General features: G+C 32.2%; 2 protein-coding genes across 2 annotated transcripts in view; both read right to left on the reverse strand.

Annotated features, from left to right (window-relative positions):
• Window positions 1-2,679: 2,679 nt before the first annotated feature.
• LOC118444570 (serine-enriched protein) overlaps window positions 2,680-12,500 on the reverse strand; it is an 18,270-nt gene continuing 8,449 nt past the window's right edge. The window contains exons 3-10 of the mRNA XM_035872963.2: window positions 7,662-7,782; window positions 6,921-7,086; window positions 4,516-4,709; window positions 4,136-4,305; window positions 3,835-4,017; window positions 3,691-3,769; window positions 3,438-3,616; window positions 2,680-3,347 (exon numbers count right to left, since the gene is read on the reverse strand). Of these exons, the coding sequence (XP_035728856.1) occupies window positions 3,149-3,347; window positions 3,438-3,616; window positions 3,691-3,769; window positions 3,835-4,017; window positions 4,136-4,305; window positions 4,516-4,709; window positions 6,921-7,086; window positions 7,662-7,782 (1,291 nt within the window). The 3' untranslated portion in view covers window positions 2,680-3,148. The remainder of the gene's footprint in view (window positions 3,348-3,437; window positions 3,617-3,690; window positions 3,770-3,834; window positions 4,018-4,135; window positions 4,306-4,515; window positions 4,710-6,920; window positions 7,087-7,661; window positions 7,783-12,500) is intronic.
• LOC118444572 (putative small nuclear ribonucleoprotein E) lies at window positions 5,034-5,820 on the reverse strand. Its single transcript, XM_035872965.2, has one exon. The coding sequence runs from the start codon at window positions 5,783-5,785 to the stop codon at window positions 5,501-5,503; it is 285 nt and encodes a 94-aa protein (XP_035728858.1). The 5' UTR covers window positions 5,786-5,820; the 3' UTR covers window positions 5,034-5,500.

Genomic DNA, 12,500 nt, shown 5'->3' on the forward strand with positions numbered 1-12,500 from the left:
GTAACATTTGTTATATACATATATATATGTATATATATATTATATATACACACGCATACATATATGTATATATATATATATATATATATGTACATATGTCCCTTGTATTCTACGACTTTGAGAGTCCTCCTCCAGTCACGTCGTTTACCTTTATTCGTAAACAAAGGACAACGTAGTCGACGATACGACTGTTGACAATGAGACAAAGCATTGTCAGTCGAAGAAAGTCAAAGCAACGAGAAGGACATTAACCTTAGCTGAACTAAGAATCAAATTCTTATTTTATTTCGATCAATCATTTTTTTTTGTTCTCTTGTTTTTTTTTCTTTTTTTTTTTTATATTTATCGTTATTCTTACTTTCTTATTTGTACTGCTTTTTATTATTTTTTTTTTGTTTAGGAAACGAGAAGGACCACAACAATGCATTGTAAAATGTAATAACACGAACGATTATGAAAAGAGAGAGAGAGAGAGAGAGAGAGACAGATTAAAAAGAAAGAAATAATAAAAATATAAATATATATATATATATATATATATATATATATATATATACATATATATATAAAAAAAAATAAAAAAGAAAAATAAAAAGAGGAATATAAAGGATGATAAAAATCTTTTTCATCTTGGACAACGTAGTAGAAGTTCTTGAGAGACAGAGGCGAAATTACAAGGTTGCGTGCAAATTTATGAAAAGGTTACGGACATAAATAGATAATATAGTAAAGCCCACGGCGAAGATGAGCATGTTAAACTCATAATACTGTAGCATGAATATTCAACGTATACCGAAGAGCGAAATATAAATTCTCTGAGCGCACGAGACATACATAGTGTGATACTGTACATACATACATACATATATATATATATATATCTCATATATATTCCTATATATATATAAATAAATATATATATATATATACATATGCGTGTACATATATGATATATGCATACGTTTATCACGTTATATATACATATATTTTATATATATATATATATTAAATATATATCGCAATGGAGGCCACGAAAATTATTAATGATTTGCATTCGAATATCAATTAATTTTGGCGGTACTTCGACGTTTTTTGCTTTACACGTTCGGCATGTCTGCATTTACGCAGAAACTTTATGATTTTCAAATGACTTTTTTATCGTGATACCTAATACTTAAATATATACATATATATACCAATATATACTTATATATATATACCAATATATATATATATATATATATATATATATATATTGGTATATATATACCAATGCATGTGTTTGAACATACGCATGTATAATACGTGTGAAAAGCACGTTCGAGAAATTCAAATATACGTCTTCGTGTTCTGAAACGTGTTTCTTAAGGTGTATACAGTGTCTCTTTATTTTACAGGCCGCCATTTGAAAAATAAAAAAAAGAAGGAAAGAAAAGAAGAAAAAAGAAAAAAGAAGAAAATAAAGGGAAGATGAAGAATTGCAATCGTCCTTGCACAAACGATAATTTCTCATTTTCGAATAAAAAACGTTCCGAGGAACAATATGGACGAATAACGTAAAGTGGACAAAAATTTTCTCGATAAAATTGAGAAAATAATTAAATCGATATAATTAATTTGTCACGTTAATATCTATCTCGTTTAATTAATTTTATTCATCTAACGTCATTCGTCAGATCTAATTTATTACGTTCATTCCAATATTTTCTATTTATCTAACGATTAGATCTCATCGTTAGAAATCTTCGAAATATAATATAAGCGCGATATCATTATTATATCGTTATCGTTCGATTGTTTTATTAGTTATTAGTTTCGTGAATATTTTCTTCTTCTTCTTTTTTTTTTCCTCCTTTTATTTTAATTATCAAAAAAGTTTATATAATTACCGTAACGAGAAGTAGCAAGAAGTAATCGCCGTCAGGTGACCAACCTCAGAAAAACTGAGAACGTGAACGTTTCGTGAAAAAAACAATTGAATATCAAATGCATTTTTAAAATGTTGATGAGATTATCTTATAATTGACTATAATATATCGAATGATATTCTTACATAAAAGGAAAATAAATATGACGGCTTGATTTTTATTTTATTTTATATATATATATATATATTAAGGAAAAATTTTGGCCAAATTAATTTTTCCAATTTTAATTTTAAACGTTCGCATGATTGGTTGTAGAATATTAATTCGATAATCAAGGATCGCCCGTCCAATCACATTGCTTCGTCTTAAGACGCTGATTGGTCAGTTTTATTTATGAACATTCAATTTTCCTTAATTTACCGTTGCTCGTTCATTTGTTCGTTCGTTCGTTCGTTGGTTCGTTCGTTCGTGAGATATTTGAATAGTACATTTTTTCATCCTTTTATACAAAATACAACTCGATATCATTTTAATTATTCAAATACGTTATCGACGATAATTACATCGAATAATTATTGAAATACTGATAGTGGAAGATTAGAAGAAAAGGAAAAGAATTTTCAAACGAGGATACGCCAATGAGCAGACTTTACAAGTAAGTAAAAAAAAAAAAAAAAAAAAAAAAAAAGAAAAAGAAAAAACAATTATTTTTCTAATAAATCTTCATTAACAAAATCGCCAAATTTGTCTTCATCGTATTACGTTTATAATCTTATTCATTGAAAAGATACATGTAAGAATTGGACGTATAATGTTTAAAGAAAATTTTTTCCACATTAGTCTGTATTAGATATTTAAGCGATCGTTATATAATAATATAAGTATTTGATGAACATTAATAATTATTCATAATTTAGTATCGCAAAACTTATTGCGCCACAGAGAGATTTCTTATTTCCATCTTTGTTAGAAGAATAGAAAGTAATAGTATTAATATGAAAAAATACTCTTAGGAATAATAGATTATATTATGTACAATTCTATGAAATGCATACCTAAAAAGGCATTAGAATTATACAATTTATCATATAAGCTAATATATAAAATATAGAATTATAATGGGATTTTTGGTATCCCTATACATATTTCGTTAAGATATTAAGATTTGAAAATATTAACTAGATTTTGCGTATAAAATAATCTCAGTCTGTATAAGAGAGCATGTAAATCATCAAGTATTTACAATATTGTACTATGTTTCAAAATGTTTTATGATTTCATCAGTGATTCGATTTGGGAGGATGACTTGGTGTAAAAACTTCATAATCTACTACAGAAAAATGATAATCTCCCATAAGTACCGTATTAGAAGCATGTTCACCATCGTAACTATGAGGAAGATTACTGTAACTTTCCATATTTACGTTACAGTTACTAGATATTAATAGATCCGCACCAGCACCGAATATAGGTCCTATACTGTGATATTAGAGAAAAATTTATATTAGTGATATCTAATTAGATTAATTAAAATTTTTCTAAGAATATATAAAAATATTTATATCTTACTCAGGATGATAGCAAATAGCAAAGGGTTTCTTAACGATTTCATATTTGGTTGGAGGTACATCTTGATTATTAGTTAAAGTAAAAAGAAATGCTTTTTCAGAAGAAATATAATGTCCTTTAGCATTAGTTTTACCCCATGGTGCATCACTAAATCCACCACATATTTCTCCACGTGTACCCTGTAATAATATTATTTTACTATTTTATTGATAATCTTTATAGATCATAATAATTTTAAATATGCATAACTTACTAATGCTATTACGTATGTTGGTGAGACACCGTCGCAATGACGATGAAAAGATGCTGCAGAATATCCATGACTAGAAGCTCTAGAAAATAATATAAATAGATTTCAATTCAATTCTTTTGATATATTTATATTTAATTTACTTACCTATAAACCAAACGCCAACTTTGTTTTGGTGCACCATACCATTGATTCAATAATCGTTGATAACCCATTTTGTCTCTTGATAGTATTTGGGATCCAGGGAATAGAAAGGGACTTACTCTTGGTTGTAATCTCTTATCCGAACAAATCTCCGCATATTTGCTTGGTAGTGCCGCATATCTATATCTAAAGTATAATAACATAGAAAATAGAGATTTATAAAATAACGTTCTATATGAAGTGGTCCTTCTATATGAATTATTTTGAATTTTATTTGAGATAAAGTATTGAAATATTTTTTTACCTTTCCAAAGATAGTTCTATCGGTACAGCTCCAGTTGGTTCTACCTCTTCCGCAAAGACCTGGCTATCGATGAGTAGTAGACGAACGTGATTTATCACTCCTGACAAATGTTGGCAGACCCTCACTCGTTCCTCTTCGGTCCAATGTTGCGTAGGCTGCGTCACCCCTGCCTAGGAGCGTGGTCCGTACGGTTAAGCGTTCCTTAACTCGTAATTCTAAATTCCGATCCAAGAACCTAAGGAGCCAAGGACCCGATAATGTATGCGATATAAGGTCTAAGACCTTGCACGACATACGTACGATCAGAACGTATAATTTTTCTCGAATTCAAGGGATAAAATTTGCTCGGAAACGGAATAATAATTTCAAAATATGGGAACCTGATACTTGGCCCAGTTCAACACCGCTCTCCATACGTCTTCCTCTTCTAACCCAAGATAATCGGAAGATATCAATTTGACAAGGGCATCTTTTGGTAGATTGCAAAAAGCTGTAGTTTTGACAGTGTCCACTGCATTTTCTCCGATAAATGCAAAACATCTCTCGATAAAGGATGAACAAGCACCTTTGCCACCTGAAAGATAAATTTTAACTGCAGGAAAAAATAATGTTTCTATCCTACTATTAAATTATAATATTAATATTTTAATATTTATTTATTTATTTATTTATTTTATATTATATTATGTTAGAATATTTCATTGATATTTATGCAATATAATGGATCGTATTAGTTTCATTATTTTGAGGGAAAGGTATGAAAAAGTTGGGACAAATTAGAAAGGCTGAAAGAATTGGAAGAAGTGATAAGTCATAGGTTGAGGTCAAAAGATATTTTTAATAATATTTTGTTATTGATGATAATTACAATAGTGTTTTGTTTTTTCAAAAAAAAAAAAAAAAACAGACAAAATTCGGTTCAATCAAAAAAAAAGAACTTTGAAGCTTTTACTAAAACATAGTATTTTGATACATTATTTTACAATACAGACTGTAGAATAGAAAATATTTATAACGTTGAGAATATCCCATAGTACATAGTTATAATGAAAGACTTTAAACGCGTAGTATGCTCAAATCTACAAAGAAAATATTGAAAAATCTGATATGAGAAAATAAACATGAGTCAATGGATTAATCTTTTTAACATCAATGATATAGTAAAGTATAGAGAAAGTCGAGAACTTCCTTTCCTTGAAGGTTTTCATATTTTTGTCCTAAGTATGTCCCTGAGTCGCACCACAATATAAATCATATTTTAATACACAACTTTTGTCTTCTTCTTGATATCGTCCAATGAAGGGCACTCGACGTAGATTCTTGTGTTGACATACCAATGCCCATTTTGAGGTTATTTTTTCAAATTCAATTCGCAGCAGGATTAGTATTTTGTATTAACGTTATATTATCTCCTTTTAACATGATACGTCCTAATGGTTTTCTATTCTTCGTTTTCAAATGATATTCCTCAGCATCGTCCAGTACCAAATTCATGTATTCGTCAAAGCCAACAATGTGACCCTCGATTCTCAGATGAATATTTTCGAAAAGCCAAACTTGGACGCGGGATCGATTTTGTAAATATCGAAATATAAGGTTGATTGGTTGTACCATCACCTTTTGTACTTTTTGAGGTCCTTTGTACGACATTTTGAACTTTGTTTTTGCAAAAAAATTATGACGACTCGTTTAAAACGTGCTTGTTTTTTTTTTCTCGATGAAAATGCCAGACGCCGTAAAATATGGCGTTCAGGTAGTAGTACCAACTAAAGGAACTTCACAATAGTACCAACTACTGCTCGAATAATTTCTTTATCGTTGAACGAAGACTGATCGAAATTTTACGATCTTTATATTTAGAATTTTGAAAAAAAAAAATTACATAATAAAAAAGAAAATTTATATTTTTTAATTTTCGTTATAAATAGAAAGAAATAGAATAGTCGATATTAAATTAGATTTGGATAGTGCTGCCATGTTTAATGCGTTGATAAAAAAGTCTTCTGCATTGTCGATAAAGTAGTAAGTAAGAACAACGTAATAATAATGATCGATAATACATATATATTCGTTAAATGTCAAATAAAATATAACAATTTTATTTAATTATTGAAAAATTATTGAACATTAGGACATCGTTTGTTTAATTATCAATTATCGAAAAAAAAAAATTATATTAATCATTATAATAATGAGCTATTTCAAATTGAAATGATCGTTGGTACTATTAATCGAAGCAGAACGTATACGAAGTGGGCTGATACTGACATCGAGGTAATAAATAAAAAATGTATAACTAATGATACCGGATAAAATCTCCCCTTTGGCGTAGAAGGTGGAATCGTGCGAATCGATTAAAGGGAAAGCAAAGAAAGGGGGAGAGAGAGGGGAAGGGAGAGAGAGAGAGAGAGAGAGAGAGAGAAAGAGAAAGAGAGATAAAAAGTAGGGAGAGCGTGTATCGAAATTAAAATAATGAAGATCGATGATAGTTAGGAAGTGTCACACAAAAAGTGTTTACGGTTCATGCGCATAATATAATATATAAGTATAATACTTATATTGAAAATTTATATCTTTTATTTTCTTTTGACTTCGTACGAAAGTTTTTGCTTGATAATTTGACGTAAAGAAACAGAAAAAGAAAAAAAAAGAAAAAAAAAGAAAAAAAAGAAAGAAAGAAATAAAGAAATTTAAGGAAGTAATTTACTAATGCGAAAGTAATAACACGAGTTTCACAAGAGAAATCGAATTAAAATTCGACGAATTGAGAAATCGATCGACTTACCTGGTACACGTTCTTGAGCATCCAATGCTGCGGTCAAAAGGGCACACGCATTTCCAGGGCTTAAAGTGGCCGATACGTGTTCCTCGCAACTTCTCCAAAGTTCTTCGACACCAAGTTCTTGAGCAAGACCCAACATCTCGAATATACCGCTGTCTTGTAGCATGATCTAATCGATTAACAAAAAAAAAAAAAAAAAAAAAAACAAAAAAAAACAATAGACAAAAAATTAAGACAATTTAATCATTACACAAAAAACCTTGGCTAGTAATAGCTAAATTTAATGAACGCTCTATATATAATACGTATATAAAGAGTGTACCATTTATTGATTCCATAAACTCAGTCTTTGGATTTACGCGTGGCCAATAGAGAATGTGGTCGGTTCCCGTACACGACAATATATAAAAATTTATATCGTGTAATAAATTTAATTTAATGTTTGCCGGACGATATATAATCTTTATTTCTATTTTTGTTTATATATATATATATATATATATATATATATATATATATATATATATTTGTGGACAGGATATTTTTCATTCTGTCATTTCCATGAACAATTGAAGCGAGAAAATATATATATATATATTTTTTTTTGTTGATATAATTGATTTATTTTAATATCATAAATTTTTAACGCTTCGTGGATTTATATTAAAATCTTTTTTTTATTTATCGATAAGAAAGACCAATAATATTTATTTGTTAAATTAACAAATTGATTCTTATTCTTACTTTGCCAGTGTAAATGTAATGAATGAACTGCCTGAAGGTTTCTGGATGAGCATGTGGCATCCTTACGGGTGTTGGGTTACCAGGCGTGCCGATCCTTTTTGCGGCTGTAAAGTTCTTGCACCTGTGTACCACAAAAGTTCGCAAGAGAGATTGATCATAGATAGTAATAAGATAGTAAGATATCAAACTTGGTAAGAACAACGAAGGAAGAGAGGATATAGATAGAAAGAGAGAAAAGGATAGATAGATAGATAGATAGAAAGAAAGAGAGAGAGAGAGAGAGAGAGAGAGAGAGAGAGAGAGAGAGAAAGAGAAGAGAGGGTGAATACCGATATTTCGAGTTTCGTGGGAGCATAAATGTGGCTGTTCGAGGGTGGTTCTTGTAACGAACGCCATCCACTCCGGCCGTCGGAGTCTCCAGCACTTCTGTTGCTGCTTCTCGTCACAAAAGAGCTTAATTGACTTCGTCAGGAAGCTCCGTTGCCGCGGGAGAATACGTAACTAACATACGGCGCACCGGCTTTAGTTTCCGTTCCCCTAGAAATTAATGGCAACCTTCGAAAAGTCTCTCTCTCTCTCTATCTCTTTCTCTCTCTCCTTCTCTTTCTGTTTCTCTATTTATCTATCTATCCATCTCTTTCTAACTAAGGAGTTGTTGCTCTCTCTCTCTCTCTCTCTCTCTCTTTTTCCGTCTTTTCTCTACCCTCTCGTACATCTACTATCGAGGAAAAACGAGAGGATGCTCTCTGTCGAGAAAAGGAGATTTCACGATCAATTTTGACGTCAATTTTAATCATCTAGCGTATGTCAATGCGCTACTCTTTCGATTCTTTCGTTCTAAGAAAATTAAATAGTTTTCAATGAAGTATTCTGATTTTATGAAGTATTCTGAAAATATTCTTTACTAATCGTTCCCTTTTCATTCGTTCATCGTCTTTATACGTGTATTCGATCGTTCTAAATGTACCAAAAAGAAAAGAAAATGAAAAAATTACTTTCTTAAATAAAAATTAGTATTTGCATGATAAATAGAAATTAATGGCAAGGTTCGAAAAGATTTCTATCTTTTTTTTTCTCCTTAATTTTTGCTCTCTCTCTCTCTCTTTTTTTTCTAATCTTTCTTTTTTTTCTCTTATATAGAAAAAAAACAGGAGGAGAAATGCTGACGAGAGAAACTTCAAGATCACGTCAATTTTTTTATCGTCTACCAAGATATATATGTGTGTGTGCGCGTGTGAATAAGCAAGCTTTGCGTTTCATTCTAAGAGGATAGAACAGATTTTTAAAAAATATGCTAACTTTCGTAAGAATATTTTTTCTAATTCTTTTCTTCCGATCTTTTTCTTTTTGTTTTTTTTTTTTTTTTTATCATCTTTAAACACATATTCAATTATTTTTTTTTTAAAAACGGTCAAGCGAATAGTATTTGTTTGATAAATAGAAATTTATGGGAATCTTTGAAAAATCTCTCTATTTCTCTTTCTCTTTCTTTCTCTCTTTCTAACTAAAGAATTTATTGTATCTCTTTTTTTATTTATCTATCTATTTTTCTCTTTCTTCTTAGTTGTTGCTCTCTCTCTCTTTCTTTCACTCTCTCACTCCCACCTCTCCCTCTCTCTTTCTTTCACTCTCTCACTCCCACCTCTCCCTCTCTTCCTCTCTCTCTCTCTTTCTCTCTCTCTCTGTATCCTTTTTTCTCTACCCTCTCGTCTATTGTCGAGAAAAAAAACGAGAGGACACTGACGAGACAAGGAGCTTCGCGTATCACGTCGTATTTTGTTCGTCTGGCGTGTGAACATGTACGTCATCCTAAAGAGATGGAATAAATTTTAAAAGGAAAAATACATGCTTTACTTTTTCCTACAATACGGTTTTCTCCGAATCATTTCTTATAAATTATTCGTTTATGCCGTATAGAAAAGTGAAGCAAAAGGAATGTAGAAAAAAGAGAATGAAAAAAGAAGAAGAAATAGTAGTTTCTTACGTGCGATTAAGAATACAGTAGTATTTTGCTTGGTAAAGTCAACGACACGAGAAATACTATCGTACGGATGGAGTCATAGCCGTGTTAAATGGAGCATAACGACGCGCCCTGAAACCGGTCGACCGAGGCCCTTTTCCAAGGAGAGACTAAAGCACCGTGGTTTAAAGAGAAAAAAAGGGAGAGAGAGAGAGAGAGAGAGAGAGAGAGAGAGAGAGATAAAGATAGAGAAAAGAGTGTGTGCATCGAATCGAAATTGAATTTAAACCCTGGAATGTCGTGTAACGAAAGAAAGGAAAAAAAGATGGAAGGAAGAAAGAAAGAAAGAAAGAAAGAAAGAAAGAAAGAAAGAAAGAAAGAAAGAAAGAAAGAAATAACGAAAAAAAGGATGGAAGGAAAGAAGAATGAAAGAAAGAAAGAAAGGATGTACAGTGGTAGTAGAAAACGGGCCGTTTTTCAATTAGAGACATTCACCAAAGTGGTGGTGATGTGGGTGGAGTAGAAGAAGCAAGAAGAGTGGGAAAAGGAGAAGGAGAAGAAAACGAAGGAGGAGGTAGGAAAGAAAGGTTGGGAGAGGAAAGGAGGGAAAAAGTCGGTGATCGGGGGATTCGGGGTGGGTGGGTGAATGGATGGAATGGGTGCGGAAAAGGAGAAAGAGAGAGAAGGGTAAAGGGGGTAGCAAAAACGGACGAGTCGTCGTTAAGCGTAGCTTTCAGGAGTCGACGACGACGACGACGTCCACTACTACGAATCACGTTCTCGGGACTTTGACGATGGTAGCTATGACGTAGGAAGAAGGAGAAGAAGGAGGGTAGCATAGAAAGGAGGAAAGAGAAAGAGAGAAAAAGAGAGAAAGAGAGAGAGAGAGAGAGTGGGGGAAAGGGTGGTGATTCCCTCTTGAAGCACGTAAAGCGTGCCTCTCGCGCGTATCGAATCAAAAGAAAATGTGTCAAAGAGCCGACGAACGCAAATGGAAGAGGCTTTGATATTATACCGACGTACACCCGAGCGTCGCCCTGACGACGACGAATACGGCGTCGTAGTCGTCGTCGTCGTAGTCGTCGTCGTCGTAGTCGTCGTAGTCGTCGTAGTCGTCGTAGTCGACGAGAAATTGTGGAAAATGTTCTGCTGGAAAAGCGTGCGACCCTCGAATCGACGTTGACGAGAAGCAAAATAAAATATCAAACGCTCGTGTGTGCATCGTGTGTTCCTATGTACGCTTTCTCTCTTTTTCTCTCTCTCTCTCTTTCTTTCTCTCTCTCTCTCTCTCTCTCTCTCCTCTCTTTTTTTCTTTTCATCCGCGCTAACACTCTTTTCTCTCTATCCTTCTCGTGTGTATGAATTTACACACGTTTTTTTATATTACGTACACACGAGAGTACGTATGTATTTTCGATCGTTGGTGGGGAGTAAAATTTTCGTCCACGATTTTTCTTTGTTTTTTCCTCTTTCCTTCCTTCCCTCCTTCCCTTTCTTTTTCTCTCACTCACTTTCTCTCTCTAAAATCATCGTGAAAATTCTAATGCATAACATCGTGTTCTCTTTTTCTAACATTCTCTCCTTTTTTTTCTTCTCTTCTCGTTTCTTCTTTTTCTTTTTCTTTTTTTTTACTTTTTTTTTGTTTTTTTTTCTTTTTCTTTTTCTTTTTTTTTTTTATCGTTTTATTGTAATCCAATAGATATCGATATTCTGTCAGTCATCTCGGTATTAGTTTATATAGCGGAGTTTATCGGATGCGGAATGTGTGACGAGACGTTTTATATAGGATTTACTATTTTTGGAAGGTTGCAACGGGTTATGTTGTATAGGAGTATAACGTTTGGCCTATTTACTTTGATAGGAACGCTTCATTAGGCCACCATTCAACCGGTTTAACTTAAGCTTAAGCATTTTCCAATATCTGTGGTATGTATATATATGTATACATATACATACATATATATATATATATATATATATATATATATATATAAAAATGAGAAGTTGATACATACAAAAGCAGAATCGTTATCCTATATACAGACATTCAGAGAGGTCCGCGTAATCGAAAGATCGGCATTCGCTCGAATTAGTCCGAACCGGTTTGAAATTCCATTCTGTCGTTCCCGTGTCGTTTCCGAGTGTTCTAAATATAGCATTGAGGTGTTTTCCCTACGAGTTCTACGAGAGAAACCACCGCTGCTACCACTACTACTACCACCAATACCACCACCATCATCATCATTATTACCACTACTATCATTGCTCAGCGCCATTCCCATCGCCAGTAGGTAGTACCAATTCAGTGATTACAAAATAGGCTAATTAGCGGTTGCGCGATCGAACAAGAACCATGTTCTCTTGATACGAATTCTCATCGTACGAATTACCAGGTCAATTCGCTTTTGACTCAAAGGGAAAACTCGTTCTCTGATCTTGAAAGGGAAGTTCCACAAACGTTATTGCGTAGTTTATTTCTTGCGACAAATCAGATACGATCTTTCTCTCCTTCTCTCTCTCTCTCTCTCTCTCTCTCTCTCTCTCTCTCTTATGTTAAGAGTTAGCTTTATCACATAGTATATATATATATATATATATATATATATATATATATATACATATGTATGTATATATTAAACTAGGTCGAGCATCAGCGAGAAGAAGACATCTCTCTAATTGATTAGAGTAACTGTTGAGTAATTGTTCATCAAAAGAGTAATTAATATCCTTCTTTAAACAATTTTTATTTATTTATTTATTTATTTATTTATTTGTTAGATTAGATATTTATATTGGAGTTTCAATATCAGCAGAAAGATATCCTCTCTTGCTGATCAGAGTAAACCTATAAAATAACTCATGAGTTATAAGTTCATGAG

This window comes from Vespa mandarinia, chromosome 15, assembly GCF_050613455.1.
Source record: "Vespa mandarinia isolate Hongniang chromosome 15, ASM5061345v1, whole genome shotgun sequence".
Classification (NCBI taxonomy): domain Eukaryota; kingdom Metazoa; phylum Arthropoda; class Insecta; order Hymenoptera; family Vespidae; genus Vespa; species Vespa mandarinia.

Excerpts from the sequence above, each read along its gene's own strand:
- LOC118444572 (XM_035872965.2), bottom strand. The coding sequence starts at position 5,785 with ATGTCGTACAAAGGACCTCAAAAAGTACAAAAGGTGATGGTACAACCA.